This window comes from Bemisia tabaci, chromosome 8 (assembly GCF_918797505.1).
Source record: "Bemisia tabaci chromosome 8, PGI_BMITA_v3".
NCBI classification, from domain to species: domain Eukaryota; kingdom Metazoa; phylum Arthropoda; class Insecta; order Hemiptera; family Aleyrodidae; genus Bemisia; species Bemisia tabaci.
The window spans coordinates 1860054-1880610 of record NC_092800.1 but is presented as its reverse complement, the minus strand read 5'-3'; the positions used below and the strand labels follow the sequence as shown (position 1 = coordinate 1880610).

The window sequence follows — 20557 nt, the reverse complement described above, 5'->3', positions numbered from 1 at the left end:
AATGACAAGCAATTTACTAGATTCTAACCTCAATAAACAACGCTGAGTGGTGGCTCCCGAATATGTTCAAAGCTGGCGGCAACTTTAAATTCACGCACTGAATAACATTAACGTAAAATATTATAATTTTCTGCGAATATACACGTAGCCGTCTCAATTTTAATCTGATGGTGACGCCATTTTCCGAAAACTGAATCTCACCTCACTGCCAACGGCCGTGGAAGCGGTTGGGTCCGATCCTGAAACCCGTAACTTACGCTCGGCTCCTAACCGGTCTTACGGCCACGAAGGCCGCGCGGGTTCCACGGGACATCGGCCGCTGGGTCCAGTACTAGCTGGCGCACAGCACGTTAACGCCGGGATCACCAGTGTCCAGAGCAACCGGGTCACAGGGCCGTAGTTTTTTTTTTGAGTGAAACCGAAGTACGCATTTCTGCAGTTTCACCAACGATATGTATAGGAGCCGCGCAAATTATGCCCTCAAGTGGATACTTGATTTTTCCGATAAATTAGCAAAAAAGTCCGTTCGGGAAGATGTACAGCAATTTTAGTTCGCCAGGACAAAAATCGCCGGAAAATGTCAAACTGAATCAGAATTGAGATGATACGAGGTTTCAGTTTAACAGATTAGAGATCAACAAAAATCTAATTAAAGTTTTCATTTATCATGCTCAGGGCCTAAAATTTCTGGCTTATACTGAAATTTGTCATCTTCTACTGTTGGGAAGTTCAACTGATTGTAAGCTGATTGCAACTTATTTGTCAAAGCATACTAGAGCGCGTTCCATGAAAAACGCGAAATCCGAATTTTCGTACCCACTTGACAAAAATCGTGCAGCTAAAAATTTTCAAATTAAATTTATAACTATGTCAAGACTGTCTACATCCATCGCATTCTGGCGTGCAAGGGAGTCGCTGCGCAGTTTTAAAATTGAAACTTAAAGTGTTCTCTTTCTAGCGTAGCTCCGCTCTCGCTGAAAATTTTGTATTCGAGGATCACGATATTTTTGTCTACGAACGATCACAAATATATTGCGTACATCCCAACCCCAGGTTATCAAAATTTCAGGGATTAAGGTGAGAAGGATGATTTTCCTTCTATGCAGTTTAAAGGTAGTTATAGAACAAGGAGGAAATAAGACTCTTAGAAACAACCCTTCCCTCTCGCAGACCGGCGATATTATATTTGGCTTGTCTATCACCACTCTATCTCAATATTTACAGGGATGAAATTCCCTCCAGTTCATCCGACATTGTAAAGCCCGCCTGGAGGGACGGGATAAGGTATTTTTTGACGTAAAGTAGCGGAATCCATTGCACAAGTTCGGAGAAACAGAAAAGAACGGACATATTTAAACAAGTTTACTATTTTTCTTCCTGAGAAACAGCTCGACGTAAGAATTTAAATTCTGTTTTTCCGCTCCTCTTGACGGGAAATCCATAGGAATATACCTTTCGGATGGGAAGAACAGAAACTTGCGTCAGAAACTTCTCTCATAAAATTACCGACTAAGAAAATAAGCAAGCTGCTCCAATTACAGCATCTCCTCCGACGTTGTCAAATCTCCAGCGAATGTCCTTCTACAAAGTAAATGTTCATGGTTGGAACGAATCCCTCACTGAAAACATACGTATTTACTTGAGATATTATTTTGACTTAAAAAGTCCTTCCTTGTCGACAATTTTGTCTCTTTTTGGTAAAATCCGTGGGGATGTAACTAAAGTCTGGTTTTTTTTTGTTAAAGACACGTTATAGAAACTTTTGTAGGGGACAGTCACAAGAAAATGTTTGTAAAAAAGTGATAAAAATCGCGTACTCACTTGCGCTAAATTAATTTAATGGAAACGCTTCCTGATTACAATAATTTAACGCAAGTGATTACGCGATTTTTATCACTTTTTTACATGAAGAAACGTTGTTTTGGTATCGCTTTTTAAACTTAAACTTGACGATAACAAAACAACGTTTCTTTAACTCAAAAAAACTGACTTACAGTTAACTCCGAACGCATTTAACCCCCCCCCCCCAAAAAAAAAAAACCGAAATATTGTCGACAAGAAACGACGCTTTTAACATCTCAATAAATGTTTGTTTTGCAGTTATAGTTTGATCATAATCTCAATGGATACAAGACACGGTCGGAAATCAAGCATCGAAACGTATCTATTCCTTCGTTATTACACTTACAACACGATGGACGCATTTAAAATCGGTGTTTCCGTCTGTTTAACTCAAATTTCCCACTCACACTGGAATTCACATTCTACTCGAACGAAATTGAACACCCGACTCGTCATAATATGAATATCATATTCACACAATGGACACAATGAATCATATTCACACAACAGTAAAAAATTATGCATCATACAGAACGTGCTTTCTCGTAAAAAAGTCGAGCAGTACAAGTTGAACGCATAGAAAACTTTCTTAAATGATCATTTTGGAATGATTTGATGAATTTTTGAGCATTTTTCCACAAGAGATGACTCTTATTTTGTTCTGGCTGAGGTTTGCAACAGACCCATTCGAAGCGGAGTCAAGGAACGACTATGACATTAGTCCAATTCCACTGACCTCTTCAACTTTCTCAATCTCTTGAGGTCAACATGTCGAGAGACAACCGGAAAGAGGCAGAAACCTTTGAACCGGGAGAAAATGAATAAGGAATATATAAATTAAGTGAGTAATGTGGGCGACAAGGGGCGAAAGACGAAAGGCGTACGCGAGAGGGACGGAGCGAAGCGCAAAAGGTCGCGCGATGCATTTAGAGCCGTGGATCGAATATTTAATCGATATCGAATGATCTTGATTGATGACTCCCTATCTTAGCAATGCTTTCTATCGATCGAGGTCATTCGATTTCGGTGCGATAATCGAGCCGCTACGGGTCAATTTTTGAACCGTAATCGAATGGTCCTGATCAATAAATCCCTATCTTAGCGGTGATTTCCATCAATTAAGGTCATTCGATATTGATTCAGTAATCGAGCCGCAGCGTCTCGATTGTTAAATTGGACGTTTTTCTGCCAAACGGAACTATGTGCATTTTGACGTGATTCCTGTTATGCGTACATTCTTATGGGTCTCAGGGTTCATGTCTTACTGCACATAGTTCCGTTTGGCAGAAATACGTCCGATTGTTATCGTATCTCAGGAATTTTTTGTATCCATCCAGGTCATTCGGTACCGATTCAACTATCGATCCGCTGCGGGTCGATTTTCGAATCGTTATCGAATGATCCTGATCGATAATCCCTATCTTAGCAATCAGTGGATAGCGTGCTTTGCGATATATCGATTGATCGGCCACTTAAACCTATGGAAAAGTATCGATAAACAGGGTGTTCGCTTTATAATCGATTATTTACCACAGCTTCAAATGGGGAAATATCGATGGATCGCACACCACGTCACCGTTAGAAATGATTTCTATCGATCGATGCTTTGATATCGAATCAAGAATCGAGCCGCTGCACTAGTATTCGCGTCGGCGTGGAGCTAGTGGAATTTTCGTATTCCTCATGGATAAATGAGTTTCGTTGCGATTAACGCGCTCTTACGGAGTCGATCCTCATGTCTTCGCTCGGCAAATCAAAAGACGCAATAATAAATAGAATTACTCCAGGGGGTCCTGACGCCTCGGCTCCGTTTTTAAGTGACTCGTAAATTGAATAAGCTATTGAAATTTGAGTCATGTCGCGCCGTTAGATTTTATTCCTCGATCCTCCTTGTTGCCGAGTCCTCCCGCTAACACTGGAAAAAAAACTCATTGGATCTGGAATCCAGACTCTTCAAAACATTGACAAGGAAAAATACTCTTGATTCAATCAGATTTTTGCTTAAATCAAAAGGAAATCCGCTCAAATTAAGAGGCTTGGTTTTTGATTTAAGCAAAAATCCGATTGAATCGAGAGTATTTTTCCTTGTCGATGTTTTTAAGAGTCTAGGCTCTAGATCCAAGGTGTTTTTTTTTTTTTTTTTTTTTTTTTTTTTTTTTTTTTTTTTTTTTTTTTTTTTCCAGTGAATCATTTGATTTCAAAGATGCTTCAAATTAATATCGATGAGTGCCGTTTTTGAGCCCACCTTGAATTTTCTCAGCTCTACAATTTTTGCCGATGAAAGGTGTGTGCTATACGAGAAAGATCGTAATTTGCTGGTTCTCGATCTATTTTTTAGTCCAACTGCATGGCCTCAACGAGTTGACGTACGGGCTTGAAACGGAACTATGCCGAGGTGCTCGATTCCTGAAGGGTTGTGGTGGGATAGGGGGCTGATTAGGTGTCGGGAGGGCTGTAAAGTGACATGCATGTACATATCCTTCAATGATGAGCTCAAAGGTTTAAAGTTCTAAAGATTCCAGTGCATAGAGATTCAGCTGTACGTGTTCACGAATTTTAATACGAGGCTCTGCGCTTCCGTGTTTGGTCAATACTATGTTCCGAATATCCACGCATTAAAAACTTGGCGGGAAGTTCTGGATAGAGGACCTGAAAACACGCCGGTTTATATAATTCCATCTCGTCACGTATATGTTTTGGCAGGTTGGCGTCGGCCAAGTTGAATATTGTGTAGAATCCTAGTGCTCTCTCACTAAATCACCAGCTGCAGTAGTATTGTTTTCAAAGCGGAAAGCTTTAAAAAATGCACATTTTTGATGCAGATTAAGAAGTTAGGAGTGTATTTGAGTTGTGAAGTTATAGGAGTGTATTTGAGTTGTGTAGTTAGGAGTGTGTTTGAGTTGTGAAGTTAGGAGTGTGTTTGAGTTGTGAAGTTAGGAGTGTGTTTGAGTTGTGAAGTTAGGAGTGTATTTGAGTTGTGAAGTTAGGAGTGTATTTAAGTTGTGAAGTTAGGAGTGAATTTGAGACTTTCCCAACGAGATCGTGATTTTTGAGCAATTTCCCGTAAGAAATAATTCTTCTTTTTGCTCCAGCTCAAGTTTGCGGCAGACCCATTGATTCCAATGTTCTCGAACTTTTAAAGTGGCAACTTTGCAACGTTGCCAGTACACGAGAACAGATTTCCAGGGCATGAAATTTACAGAAATATGACTCTTCGTTGTAGGGGAATATCATGCTAAAAAACGAAAGCGATCAGAACTGCAGGAAATTTGGGCATTTTTGCGCAAGTCTCGGCTTTATTTGACTTCTTATCAATACATGTATTAGAATTTTGATAATAAATTCTTACTCTGTAGCTTTGCTCCTTAGCGAATACCAGAGCACCGTGAAAAAACAAATGCTTTAAAATTCTATTAGATTATATGGTTTATTCATTTTACCAGTTTGGATATTTTTACCTGTAATTTATCTTTTCGTCCCGGTTTCTCTTCAGTAAGTCCTTATCTTAGGTGATTTACATTTTGCAAAAATTATTTCCTTCTTCAGGACACAATTTTTTTTTGACTAGTACCCGGTAACACAGTAATAAATCGGTCGCGACCCGGTGCGGTTACATAGTCAATTAATTTTTGTTTAGTCTACGTGTGTTGTATTTTTTATTTTTCCGATTTTAATATTTTAACGTATTTCGCCATTTCGAACGCGCACAATGTAAAAGTGCTAGAAAAAAAAGAAGAAGAAAAAAAAATTGAGGCCTGAAGAAGGATATAATTTTTCCGAAATGTACATCGTCTAAGACAAGGAATTTATTGAAGAAAAACCGTGACGAAAAGATAACTTACAGGTAACTTTAAAATTCATTTTACTGTCAGTAGATTTGGCAAAAGCGTTACGTGCTGACAAGGGATCTAGCGGGGGCGCGTATTCTGCCTGTCTCCGGTGCACTTTTTTCAATTTTTAAAGAAAGGTTGCCGCCATCGAGTTTCACACTCTAGTCAATCATCTAGGAAGCGAGTATCCCATGCAATCTTTTGAGCCCTTCCAATTTCATTCCTTTCAGTCTTACCTCCGCTCCTTACTTTAAAAGCCTTTCAAGCCGCCCCATATTAATTCCATGCTTTCATTAATGCATCCATTTTACGCTAAAGTTCTCTTACGGGTCTCATTGAAGGAATGGATGCATGTTTGATTATTGTACTTAGACAGTCCTTTATGACTTTTCGTCACTTTTAAGATGCAGGACCGTGGGTAGAGAAACGCGCGTAGTTACTACTAAAAATATCGGACTGAATTAAGGAATGAATATCGACGGTGAAACTACCAAACCACGTATCTCGTTTGCGGTGTTTAAAAATCTACGCTTACATTTTATTTTTTTGAAGTAGACCAAATCAATATCATTCCTTGAAATTTTCACAGAATTTTCTCAGCACAAAGAGGAAAAATCACAGAAATTTTCAAGACTGAATGTTAAGTAGTTTTTCATTTAAAAAATAAAGTATGACAGGAAGTCTGCGACGTCGCAAACCGAGATACGTGGTTTGGTAGTTTCACCGTCGATATACTTCACTCCGCGGAGTATATGTATAGCGCTTAAAAATTCAATTTATACGAATGCAGATCGATATTTATCATTTTTAGGGAGTGATTTGCACTTTTTCGGAGCGAAACCTGATGTAAGTGAGAAAAACGTGTGCCAAAGATGCATAGTTTTTACAACCCTATTTTTGAAATGCTAATCCATTTCAGGACTCAGTCCCATCATCAGAGCTGAAAGAGATTTTCCTTACAATGCGTTGATATCTTAATGCGGTGGATGCCCGGCTAGTATTTAACCTAAATGTTTGAAACCTAATGTCCTTTTCCAGAGTGTAGTGCCCTCTAATGGGGCGAATTTCGGGCCGTACAGATATCCTAGAGTTGTTTGGGCTGTGTATGGACTCCGGAAAGAAATACAGACAGGACTCCACTGCTATTTACATAAACATTTTGCAATAAAGAACTACTAATATATTGGCTCGCACCCACAGCTCGAATTTTTTAAGGAAAGTTATGCATATATTTTCCCTTTGTAATTTTCAGATCAGATCTGATCTCGAATAAAAGTTTTTGAAAATTACGAAGGAAAATATTCAAAAAGGATGTGTCTCATTAAGGAGGGTATTTCGGCCCTAACTGGTCGAAAATTGAAACAGCATAGGATAATGTCATGTATGGTCAAATCGACTCTGAATTATCTCCTCTGTGAGAACTTGTCCTTATTTGAGTTGTTCTTGAAAGGTTTTGCCTGATTTACCAGCGCAAAATAGTGAAGTTTTGCAGTTCTCTCGAATAATTGCTCATTTTCTGTCCTTAATTAGATTGTTCATGTATGAGCACAAGCGACTACCACTTTCTCCTTTGAATATGTTGTAATGGGTGTACTGAAGATTAACATAATCGAATATGAAAGTGTTAGACGCTTGTACTCATACATAAACAATCTAATTTAGGACCTAAAATGAGCAATTTTTCGAGCGAACTGCAAAAGTTCACAATTTGGCGCTGAAAAATCAGGCAAAAACCTTTCAAGAACACTTCAAATAAGGACAAGTTCTCACAGAACACCTCAAATAAGGACAAGTTTTCACAGAGTAGATGATTCAGAGTCGATTCAACCATACATGCCATTATTCTAAGCTGTTTCAATTTTCGACCACAGTTAGGGCCGAAATACCCTCCTTAAGGAGGCACATCCTTTTCCTGGAAATTCATATTTTATCAAAGGAAATTTGGCATCGTCTGAAGGCTCATACGTCGTTCTTCCTTAGTACGAAAGGATACGGCTCCAAGTTCCCTGGAGTTCCAGCTTAACTTTTCCCTCACCCGATTGAATATCTTCGATTCTTGAAGCGGGATCTGTTAATATAGTGACTCTGCTCGTAAACGTCCACATTATCGATCGAGCACCCGACTCAAACGGAATCCGAAAGGAATAAAAAAAAGCTTATACACTCAAGTAGACGACCAAAGACGGCGCAGAGAAAAGCGGATACTAACAGACACGGAGGAAGATCCGTCCGCAATATCAGACAATCCTTTTGACAAATAAAGGGACCGACGTAGTGTAGATGGCGCGGGAGGGGGGGTCGGGTAAAAGCGCAGCCTTGTTAGGACTCGATCAGCCCGATACAGAGACAGACAATGGGTCTCGCCGAAGCTTACATTCATCAAACTTAATTTCAATTATAAAGTTTTATAAAAGATTTAATCCGGATTAAGCTCCACTCGAAAAACATCCCCCGCGGGCGGCGGAGGGGTGGAGAGGGCGGGGGGGGGTGCAAGTTGCGGAAACTTGGCGGATCGTCGGGTGGGCGGACCAGGTGCGCCGCACCGGAACAGATCGAAGCGGACCTCTGCGGTTATGATGCATCGGGCACAGTGTTGCCAGGTCCTTGAAACCTTTATTTTTTGCGATTGGCGGATAAGGATTATGAGAAAATGTAAGCAATACATATGTCCTTAGCAGGGTGTCGACTAAAACAGGCGGGCCAAAAATCAGTACTTTTTCAGTACTTCCCAAAAAAGTACCTCCATTCGACGAAAATCGAAAAAATTCAAAAATTTGAATTTCTCGCTCAAATTGAGACAAAAATGACCAAAAAGTGAAAAAAAATTCCGGACCTTTTGCGGAACTTCCGCACTTTTTCAGTACTTCCGGACCCCCCTTAAAAAATCAGTACTATTTCCGGACTTGTAAACACCCTGATTAAGTTTAGGTATGATGATGCCGTCCACAAGAAAAAAAAGGAGAAAAAATCGAAGAATTTTTTTTTTTTTAAGTCTGTGAAGTTGCAAGAGGAAACGGATTTAGAGATGACCATTGCACTCATGCAGATTTAGATCTGATTTCTAATTGACTGCACAACGTGTTTGCTTGAGCTGACAAATAGGAGGAAAATGTGAGCAATACGAGATGTACATCCTTAAATTTAGATGTAATGAGGCTGTCTACATAAAATAAAAGAGAATCCGGTTTTGAAGAGTAAAATGTAAGAATGGATTCAAACCCACAAAATTTGACGGAGACTATGTGATAAAATTATGTACTATCGACGAATTTAGTTTTGCGCATAGGCCGCTCCAAATCAAATGTAAACTGTGCGACGAGGCGTAGCGCAGCGTGGCGCGTTTCGGACATATCGGGTGCTGATTGGACCTATCTCATCTCATGCCAACGAGGAAAACGGAGGCACATGGACAATTGACAAATCTACTACATTTTTAAGAAAATATCCCTCAGACAAGCATCTACAGGTGCAAACTATGATAGACAGCGCAACACCGCGGTCACTCGAAAATAGAGCTAAAATTTCATGAGGTGCAACTGATTTCTTCTTCTAGACGCCGCGCCGGCAGGTTACATGGAGTTCTTTGGGACAAAGGCGTATGCGCGCATCCGCCCTTTTTCGGGAGAACGCGTTTACTGAAACTGGATTCTTCCTAGTTTCAGGGAATATGCATAGTGTACTAAAAAGTCCCCCCCCCCCTTTTTTTTTACACAGCGATCCACGTTATCATGTAGGAATCATAGGGGAATGTCGTCACAATGTTCCGTTTTTGCAAGTATACTCTCAAAGACTTGTTCTTTTAAATTAATTAAATTTCGTGCGAAGATATTGGCTACAACCAGCGCTATACACTTTTGAACTTTCAAAAGCGGTTTCTGCGGAACTACTTTTTCTAGTATACGCCCTTGTTCCAAAGAATTCCTTACCTCAGGATACACTTTTTCGCGCAGGAAGTTTAAAAATGACGCAAGACTGGTCCGCTGTTGACTATGGAAGATTACACAAGTATGCACCAAAAAAAAAAAGTTAGTGCTTTAAAAGCGGATTCTCGTGTAATATTCAGCCCTGGGTCTACGTATGACCTTGGTTTTTCCCTGTCTCCGCCATTTTCCAGGTGAATTGGGATTATTTAAAAATGAATTTTCCTTGGAAAATTTGATTGTCTGGAAATTAATGCATGATTGAGAAAAACCAAAGTAACTCTTGAATTTAGGAGCTAAAGATACTTAGCCAGACATATTTCGCATACCGCATGTCTAAAAAATATGCCACCCTTTTTCTGATAACGAGTATGATATTTCCCGGGGGATTCACCCTCTACGCGGAGGGGTTCCCAGAAAAGTTTGGAAAATCATCACAATTTTAGGCTATTTTCAGGATCAAAATTGATTGATAGCACAGAGAAAAAATTTCAAAATTGAACGTGTAAAAGTAACGGATAGACTTGTGAAATGAAAAAGAAAGAGAACAAATCACAGCCACTAGCAGCATCCAAGCACCGTTATTTCTAGAGAAACCGAGGCGGAGCTGGCGAATTAAATTATTGCTTTAATGTCTATAAGTCTGAAAATTATGAACCCAAGAAACATGTCAGCTAGAAAGATCTTTTTAGCCTCCTCGATCGGAAAATGAAACATGCAATCTAGTGAGTACAATGTAAAATTTTGAAGGAGAGAGAGGGGGAAAAAGAGTGTTGAGTTTGGCTAAGAACAATGTGTTCAGTAAGGCAAGTAAAAAAAGAGATAGGAACAAATCAATTGAATGCATCAGAGGTCTATAGCAGGAAGTCCCATTCAGGAATCATTTTATTGGAAATGAGAATATTTTCAGACGTGACCGAACAATTGGAGCCTAATTTTGTGAGATTGCATTACCAAATTTTATTGAAATTCACAGACTGAATGGCCTCTTTTGGATCCAATGTTGAATCCTGACTTTTTGCGAGGTATATGCAGTCATTTTAATGATATTTTCATAAATCCTTAAATGCTGAAGCCGGGTCAAATCGACTCGAGGCTTCCTAACAAAACCTGCCCCGCAGATTGTATGGGGCTGGTTCACGCGATCTTTAGATGTTGGTCTGCAAATCATTCCAAAAAAGAATCGGACATGGACCTGAAAAAAAATCGCTTATCAACTCAGCCGAAGACAGGAAAGACCTATTCGAGCCCCTTTTTTAACTTTTCTCCCGAATCTGAGAAACGCCTCACTTGCAGCATATAGCGGAGCACTGCGAATTCACGCCTCGGGCCTGAAAAATGCGATTGTTTTTAGACTATTCGTTCCCCAACAAGAAACTGAGCTTTTTCCTACCTCTTTGAATCTCTCATGATTCTTTATTTGGATTGAGGAAAAGGATTCGTCACTTAGGTAGCGACTTTACAGCCTTTCCGACAATTTTCAATTAAAACACAATTCGACGTAATTTTTGTACTTAAGGAAGTATCTACGAAAAGCGCAAACGATGATGTTCACTCGTTTACCTGCAGTGGAAAAAAAGTCTCTTGGATTCGGAGTTCAGACTCTCAAAAAATACTCTCGAATCAATCGGATTTTTGCTTGAACAAATAGGAAATCCGCTTGAATTATAAGAGGCTGGGCTCGACTCAAGGAAAACGATTGAATTAAAAGTATTTTTCTTGTCGAACCTTGAGTCTGGATTTTGGATCCATGATACTTTTTTTTCCATCCGAGGGAAAAAATTAAGTAAGACTGAACATTTTGAAATCTCGCCACCGACAGACATCGATATTCCAAGTTTGCTACTGCGCATATTGCTGACAAGTGAGAAAAACTATGGGTTAAATAGGAACATTCACCCAACAGCGCCATTTTGTGAGGAGAGGTGGGTGAAAAGTTGACCCACTGGACTAAATGACACTATATTTCTACTCCAATTTGCTAACTGTCACTCCCTTTTACTGACAATCACTAGGTATTTCTAACTATCATCAATTTTTCCGGATATATTTTTAATGCGAGGCAAAGGTGAAATTAAAAATCTGTCTATGATATTATGACATTAACTTACCGCAGAATTGCAGGAACATTTCATGCAGGCGTCTTTCAGTAAAATGAAGGAGAGTGGGTGATGAGACGGTCTTATTCAAAAGTGGTCATTTCCAATCTCCCCCTGTTCTACGAAATACTTTCAGGGTCGATAGAGGATCACCTCTCAAGTCCAAAACACTAACGATTTTTGAATTCAAACAATTACGGATAGAGAGGAAGGGGGGTCAAAGTTAAAACCTCAAACTAGCATAACTCGTGAACGGCTTGTCGTATCGAGATGATCTTGGTGTCAAAATTTAGAGAAAACCGCCAATCTTAACATGATGATGACAAAATTGGTCCATTTTGAAAATTTCACCCATTGCTGTCACGTTGGCGTAGCTCAAATTTTTAATTTCTTTCATTTTTAGTAGGGGCGATACCTTTTTAGGTCACTCCTAGACAAAATCATTCGTCAAAAATGACAAGATCAGGATAAATGATTAATATGCGATGGTTACAGGGGAATCAAAGTTTTCGATCATAAAAAAATTTATGTTTCACACCTTCAACGGTTCTCTGGGTATAAATAAGAGGAAACAAGAGGAGCTGCTCATACAAGCGTACCATTTGAGCGTTTTAAAAAATTTAAGTCCATCCTAGAGAAACAATTTGAAACAGAGTCATGATTTATTAAAGTTGATGCAGCGAGCGTCAGCTGAGGCTACTCCTGTAACATTCATATGTCTCGATATTTTCTTCTTTTTTAATAATTTTCTTAGGGACTGAGCTAATGGGGTATCGCAATTCGTGGTCGGTTTGGGGGCATGGGTGATCTTGGGACTCGGAACAAACCAGGTTCCAGTGTACCGCACCCATTTTGAAAAATCATATCTCTCCTCCAATTTGTTTTCCGAGGCTGAACTTGTGCTTGTTTTGAAGCTTAAACGGTCTCCTTTCACCAGAAAATATTTTTGTTACTTTTAACTGCGAATCCCTCAACGTTATAGCTGAAAGTGTGAAAATTTGAATTACGGCAACGTGGCAGCAATGGATGAAATTTTCAAAATGGACCAATTTTTAAAACATTGCCTGAAAGCATGTGGTATTTTCTAAATTTTGAGACCAAGATCACCTGTCTACAACAAACCATTAGCGAGATATGCGAGTTTAAATTGTTTACTTTGACTCCCCTCCCCCTCCCCCCGGGATTGTCCGATTTCAAAAATCGACAGTGTTTTGGACTCGAGAAGTAATCCTCTATCAACTCTGAAAATATTTCGAAGATCAGGCCAAGGTTGAAAAAGGCAAAGCTTTGTTTACAGTCCGAAGAGCCAAAATCGTGAATTCTGACATTGAATGAGCGAAAATGTCTGTGTGTGTTTCATGTGCGTCTGTGTTAGTGACTACGCGCTCACAGCGGAACGAGTGCGTCTTCATGGGACTGTTATCAGGCAACGCGCCGCGCCGCTCCGTCGCTAAATAGTCACCAGAGACTCTGCGCAAAACTAAATTCGTCGATAGTACGTCTGGATGAATCTTATTAAGTTGGGCGGTTTTGACAGAAAACAATCTAACTACAATTCACGTTGCCGAATTTTGTCTCCTGCTTTATTCCTTTCACAGAGCGCTTAACTAATAAACGCATTGAAACATTCTGCGAATTTACCCCTGGATTGTGAATAATTTATTGAAAAAATTTCAAGTTGCAGTTTTGCTTGATTTTATTTTTGAAAAATAAAAAATCGGAGAAAATTTGGCAGCGTCTTATGTTTTTTGTATTTGGACTCATTTTGGATGAAACCGTTCATTTGCTTGCGAAAATCTCGGGTTTCCGTACTTCCATAGAACCTTTTAGCATCTCCACTTATCCATTCCATCCGCAGTTTTTCCGTGTGGTATAGATACCCTGGCTTAGCCGAATTGGGTCCCTTTCTTGGAAACCGGTAACGTTACTTACTAAATCGAACTCGTTCGTGTGACGTCAGTAAAATACGCGCCAAATATCCATCACTTACGAGACACGAGATGCAAAAACTCCCGCGCTAACGAAAAACGCCGTATGATCACTCGGATGGTGTCACATTTTCTCGGTAAAAATCTTTATTTTTAAGCGCAATGGAGAATTTGCATGCAGATTTCTTATTGCTTCATCTGAAAGTGCTCAAAGAGCTGATTGCATAGTATTTTTTCTAATGTTTTTCTGATATAGGAAATAGCGTCAAAGTAGATTTAAAAGTGAGAAAATACACCGCCTATAGACGTCATCTGGCGGAATTTTTCATTTAAAGACACGTATTTCAGCATATTATATCATTTTGTAAGATCTTCTCCAATAATTTTTCAATTCATGAACCAAAAGTGTCCTGACTGTCCTCACATTCAGTTCACTCGGTAGTTTCCACGAAGCACGAAATTCATCAAATTTTAGACATCTGCAAATTCTTTATTAATGATGTTCCTCCCTTAGAATTTCAGATGCTTCAGACCATATCGCAGTAACGAACACGATTCTCTAGACAGTTGAGAGATGATCATCCATAAATTTCCCCCAGAAAACTTTACCGTGGGAAACTTGACAACGTTTGAATTACCATACGACGTTCCTCCTTAGCTCGGAAGTAAACAAGATTTTACCGCGCATTACGGCACGGATGCAGGAACTCGTCTCACTTAAAAGGCACTCGCAGCGTCGCCGGCGTCGTAAAACATTTTTTTCCCCGCGAAAAACATGTTCAACTTGGCGGATTTACGGCCGAAATATGGCACGGCGGGCGCGGCCCGAGGATCAAAACCCAACTCGTGACGTCAGGTCATAAATCCCTCGCGAACTCGCACGGCGGTGTTTGAGCGGCGACAGGGACAAGATAAGAAGGGAGGCGAATTCAGCTGCTAATATCGCACCAATCAACCATAAGTGTCTCTGACTTTTCCCTTTTTCCGCCGCGGGGAGTTGCTCGCTGGAGCTCGGGGCTTTTGGGTAAATTGCTCTCGGGCGGGGGGGGGGATAGGGAGCAGGAAAAGGGATGAGACTCTGAGAGTCAAAGGCTAGAGCTGAGCGGATAGCAGGAAATAGCAGAAACAAACGGAGGTTGGGCTTGACCTCATCCGACAAAAATGCCCGTCATAAATGTACAAACGACAAAAAAAAGGGAATAGGGAAAACAAGGGTAGCAAAATTGGTGCTGAAATCACAATGTGTGATGTCCACAATTTTTTTATTATAATTCAATCCTCATTAAAAAAATCTCTGCCTAAAAGACACATTTTTAGATGTGAAAATGCACTTGCACTAAATTACATTTATTTTGCCTAGCTCTCTTAATCAATTTTTTCCCGAAAAATTCTCAGCGACAGGTGAGAGAATAATGTCATTTTTGACTTTAGATGCTACTGTGCAACACCTCTGTTATGAAATGGTTGCTTCAGACGCCGTGGCTCGCTGCGGTGTGACGGGCGGCCGGTCAGCTCAAGACGCGCATTGGCGCCTACAAACCTAACGGGGATACTTCACGCATTGCGCAATGCGTGAAGTATCCCTGTTAGGTTTGTAGGCGCGAGTCCGCGTTCCGCGCTGGCAGCACGCCTCTTCGCTCTGTGTTAGGTTCATGCACTTGCGGAGTCAGTGTTTTTCAACTTATGATTTTGAAATGTGTACACGCTCTGCATGGATTATTCTCATTTAAATGTATAGAAAAAATATGTATTTAAGGAAAATACAATGTGTATTTTGTAAATATTAAGGTGGTTCCGTGTCGAATTTAATGATTTCCAGAGCATTTTAACTTTTTATTTTTTATTTTGTGGTTTTACTGTGCAGAAACGTGGTGTACGTGCAACCAAACGATCAAAGTTGGACGTATTAGACTCTAAAAGATCGATGTACAGTTAAATATGTTAAAACCGAAAATTGCGTGTTTCTTGGAATATAATTTTACATACGGACTAAAATATGACGCTTAGACCAAGTCTGTGTTGCTTATTTTACGCGTAGACGAAAACCAAACACAGGACAAAACAGTTGCGCGGACAAAAAATCGCCGAGGAAATGTGCTGATACCGTAAATTAGCGGATAGTGTATTTGGATCGGACACACCTCGAAAGCAGCAAGAAGTCTAGCGTAAGATTCAAATTTACCGCCCGTCAAGAGATTGCCGAAAATTCTGCAAAGAAAGTAAATAAAAGCAACGTTTTGAGAACACGTTGAAAAACTCTCTATCGATCACTTATCGGGCGAATTCCATATATTCTTATCAACTCAATCTGAAACTGGCATTAAAGGTTTTTAACTTCATACCAATTCTTCGACGAAGATAATTTTCTCCGGAAAGACCTGATTCTCAAGCAAATCTTGAGATCCAGTTAATTGGTGGAAAATAAAGAAAATAGTTAAACACATCTACATCGACTGCCACGAGCTGAGCAAAAACGCCTTATGGACCTTGAACTGTTGCTAAATTTCGTTCAATGAAAACGGAATTGGTCGGGAGAAATTATGCAATATCTAAATGCTCATACGACGTTTTATCGTAGCAGGGCAGATACATATCGACGGTGAAACTACCAAACCGCGTATCTCGGTTTGCGACGTCGCAGACTTCCTGTCATACTTTTTTTTTTTTTTTAATAGAAAACTACTCAATGTCAGTTCGTGAAAACTTCCGTGATTTTTCCTCTTTAAGCGGAGAAAAATCTGTGAAAATTGTAAGGAATGATATTGATTTGATCTCCTTCAAAAAAATAAATTATGAGTGGAGATTTTTAAACACCGCAAACAAGATGCGTGGTCTGGTAGTTTCACCGTCGATATATAAAATATCGCAGTATTTGTACGATAAACAATGGTTGTCTCGTTGAAGCTGGAGCTTTGGAGTGGAAAGTGTATGAAGTTGGTTACTTACCACTCCGTCGCCAATATTGCTGACGACGCAGGGCACAAGGGCAGTGCTGCCTTTTTGGGCGGTGATGACGCTGGAATTGTCCGTCAGAAAGACCGGGGGTGAGGGTGGCGCGAACGTCACCAGCAAGGAGTTGAGCGACACCGCCAGGTCGTTCGAGGGGTCCTTCGGGTGCATGTCACCTGCGAACAAATGCAAATGAATCATGTAGATAACGGAGACAATTTACAGAGCTTAGCAGTAACTAGGTAAAATCAAATGGACGTATTTCTACCAAACAGACCTATGTGGAGGTGAGAAATGTAGGGTGTGCTCGTTAGTTCTCTGGCCGTAAGAGTGAATGAGAATAATAAAGCGCCAGTGACGTCAGCGACAATGATAGTGCGCACTCGAGCGAGGGGGAGATCGTTAGAGGGAGTCCTTAACTCATGAGCCCTGTCCACCAGGCTCTCTTGCCATGCCCGTGGCTCATGCATCTCGCATTCAGTTGGCACATAGGTCTGTTTGATAGAATGCAAAATCCCGCTTTTCCAATTCTTCAAAAGGAATCGCGCCCACTTTTACATTGCTTCTTATGCAGCTTCGACGAGCACACCCCATATTTCTCACATCCACATAGGTCTCTTTGGTAGAAATACGTCCAAATACTAGTTGGAATACATTACAAAAGAATAAAGCTATGTTGTCAGAGGAAACTCGACTCGTTGTGTGGTCGAATGCAGCCACGATACTGCCGTGCTAAGGAAGAACACCGTACGTGCTTCCAGGCGTTACCATATTGCCTTAAAAAAAAATAACTCACGGGAAAATATTTGAATAATATTCCTCTAGCTTTTCAAGCAATTTTGTTGACGATTCAATCTGAAACATCAGGTTTGAAAGAAAAATATGCATAACTTTTCGCGAAAATGGACATTTTATGGAAGGTAATTTGGCATCTCTCGAATGTTCATACGGCGTTTTTTCCTTAACGCAATAAGAAACTCTGGAATCAAATTAAGGTGTAGAATGCCCTTATTCGGTATCGTATGCGCCAAACACTCTACGCGGTGCGGTGTATTTCGTTAATACACCTTGATGCAACTATTCGGGTTCAACGGATGTCCGTGTTGCATACGCATATAATTGAAGGCGCTCTGACTGTCCAGGCACGCACAGCGGAGTTGCGCGCTGGAGCGCGACCAGTGCTGCGATGATCCAAAATAATAGAGCACCGTCCATATCTCGGATACGAATAGTTGGAAATGGGCCAACGGGAAAAATTCCCCGAGTAACTATTTTTTTCCTGAAAAATTATTAAAATTCCTTGACTTTTTACATCGACAAATTGCATGCGTGAAACTGATAATGACGCATTATTGGCGATAACTTTAGAAATGCCTGAAATATGTAAGTTACTTCTCTTCTCACAATTCAGAGTGGAACTTGCAGAATATTGACCCTCAAACCAGAATTGAACTTAGTATGATTAAAAGGACAGCGCTAATGTATTTCAAAGTCGGGATTTTTAGATTTTTTAATATTTCAGTATTTTTCAAAAAAAAAAAAAAAAGGATTACCGGACTCTCCCCTAATTTCACTGACTTGATGCCATTTCTTGGCAATTCCCGGTTTCTCAGAACTGTAGATGCCCTTAAATTTGAGAACAAACCCATACTTCAAAGTGAGTTGACTAATTCACTCTGCAAGTTTTGCAAAAGGAAAGAATACTGTCTTTTTCGGAGGTAAATTTCGCAACATGAACTAAAAGACTCGCTCAATTTTTCAACAACTTGGCCAATATTAAACGACGCTGTCACTGTGTCGACTGTGTCGTGATCAGCTCTGTCGCTAGACGCCCCGCGAGCCTTGTCATCGCATTCAAGCTCCTTCCTACAACTGCAGCTATTTTTACTTCTACAACCTTCTTGGAGTTCGTATGCTGGAGAAAAAAAACTGGCGCATCAGATCTGGATACCATTCCTACACTCATCTTAAAATTTTCCTCAGAGTTTTGGGTCATTACAGCTTTCATTCAAACCCCGGTTCGACGACCGAATCGCCTGCCGAAAAAGCAGGCTATTTTTTGGAAGGTTCGATGAGAAATTCGAGCAATTACCGGCTCTCAGGAAATTACCACATGGCTAAAATTGGAGGTATTTGTGTTCGAGCGCTTAAAATAATCGTAATTAAGAAACGCAGGTATAAAACAATCGAGTCAATTTCTTTTCAAGAGTATAACGGGCTTTACTACCGATGATTTAGCTATTATAGCCCCAAAATATTTTTAAATACTATAAAATACTTTTTCTCTCCAGAGAAAATAGTTAGTGTTCTGGAGAAAAAAATGTTCTCCTACCAGCAATAACTTTCCGTTCCGAAGAGAAAATAGTTTTCTCCGGAACACTAAATAATTGCTCCGGAGAGAAAATAATTCTCTCTGTAGCACTAACTAATTTCTCCGAAGAGAAAATATTTTCTCTCCAGAGTAATTAGTTAGTGTTCTGGAGAAAAATATTTTCGCTCCGCTGCTACGACTAATTGCTCAGGAGAGAAAACTTTTCTCTCCCATGCAGTAAGTTATTGTTCCCGGGAGGTACCGTAAGAATATGGTAACTGGTCTCAGAAATCCACTCTTCTGTTGCACTTCGTGAAATCAGATACTGATATTTTCATACTCCAATGTGCAACATAATACCGTTCCCTCATCAGCAGAACCGTCGTCAATTTTGGTGGGTTAGAACAGTTCATCAGAGAGCTGCAAAAGGAACGATTGTGATTAAGACCCCGAGCCTATCAGACTAGAATTATTAGAGAATATTACCATGCAACTAAAAAATTAACGACTAAACCCAACTAGCAGTGATCGTGATAAGTTGCGAATTGATCGGAGAATGTATCGGGATTTTATCGACGTCAGTTTATTGCAATGTTATCGGATGAAAAATTGCAATTTCATCGCATACATCTGCAATTAAATCGTGATTTTATTGATGACGTACAATATTATACACAAAATCATGATAAATTGAGATAAAATTTCGATTTTATCGAACGCGATTTTATAACGATGATATTGCTATAAGATTAATTGTAATCGCTCAGCTGTTGATGATCCTGGCGACTTCATCACATAAAAAATCGTAAAAAAATCGCAACATAATTTCAAAATATCGCAACATAATTTCAAAATATCGCAATTTTTCCGTTGAAAAATGCTACTTGGAGAACCGCTTCATTCCAAAAACAGCTTAAATGATGATTTGAACAGTTCGCTCTCCTTTCATATTTTTATGGAGCAAGAAAAGATTTCCTGTGGCGATGAACGGATCTGAGCATTATGGCTCGTGATGACTAGGTCCTTCCCTGCAAGCTTGATTTTCACTCGCTGCGCTCTTTATTTATTATCGCTTCTTCGGCGGCGCTCAAATATTTATGAGCGACTTCCTTCCGTGATATTATTGACCTCCAAAGAACACACATCACAAAGACCCACAGCTCAGAGAGAGTAGGCGAGGGTGGTAGAGGAGAGCTTTTTCTTCGCTCATATTATCGAAAAGATAGGTGGGCATCATTTAACTAGACTCAACACAACATTTCAACGCGTTACACATCGTTAAATGGGCGTATTCATGCTAAAAGGAACTTTGCTGGACGCAAATCTATATGCACATGGTTCCTTTTACTAGGAAAGCATCATTTAACTAGACTGAACACAACATTTTAACACGTTCATCATGAAATGGACGCATATATGCTAAAAGGAACTATGTTGCACGCAAATCTATATGCACATGGTTCCTTTTACTAGGAAAGCATCATTTAACTAGACTGAACACAACATTTTAACACGTTCATCATGAAATGGACGCATATATGCTAAAAGGAACTATGTTGCACGCAAATCTATATGCACATGGTTCCTTTTACTAGGAAAGCATCATTTAACTAGACTGAACACAACATTTTAACACGTTCATCATGAAATGGACGCATATATGCTAAAAGGAACTATG

At 39.9% G+C, this 20557-nt stretch overlaps 1 protein-coding gene across 3 annotated transcripts in view; it reads right to left on the bottom strand.

Moving 5' to 3' along the window:
• The window catches only part of LOC109030447 (limbic system-associated membrane protein), a 688975-nt gene that overhangs the window by 219922 nt on the left and 448496 nt on the right, over positions 1-20557 (bottom strand). For all 3 annotated transcript variants that reach the window (XM_072303110.1, XM_072303109.1, XM_072303108.1), the window contains one exon: positions 16566-16744. In XM_072303110.1, the coding sequence (XP_072159211.1) occupies positions 16566-16744 (179 nt within the window). The remainder of the gene's footprint in view (positions 1-16565; positions 16745-20557) is intronic.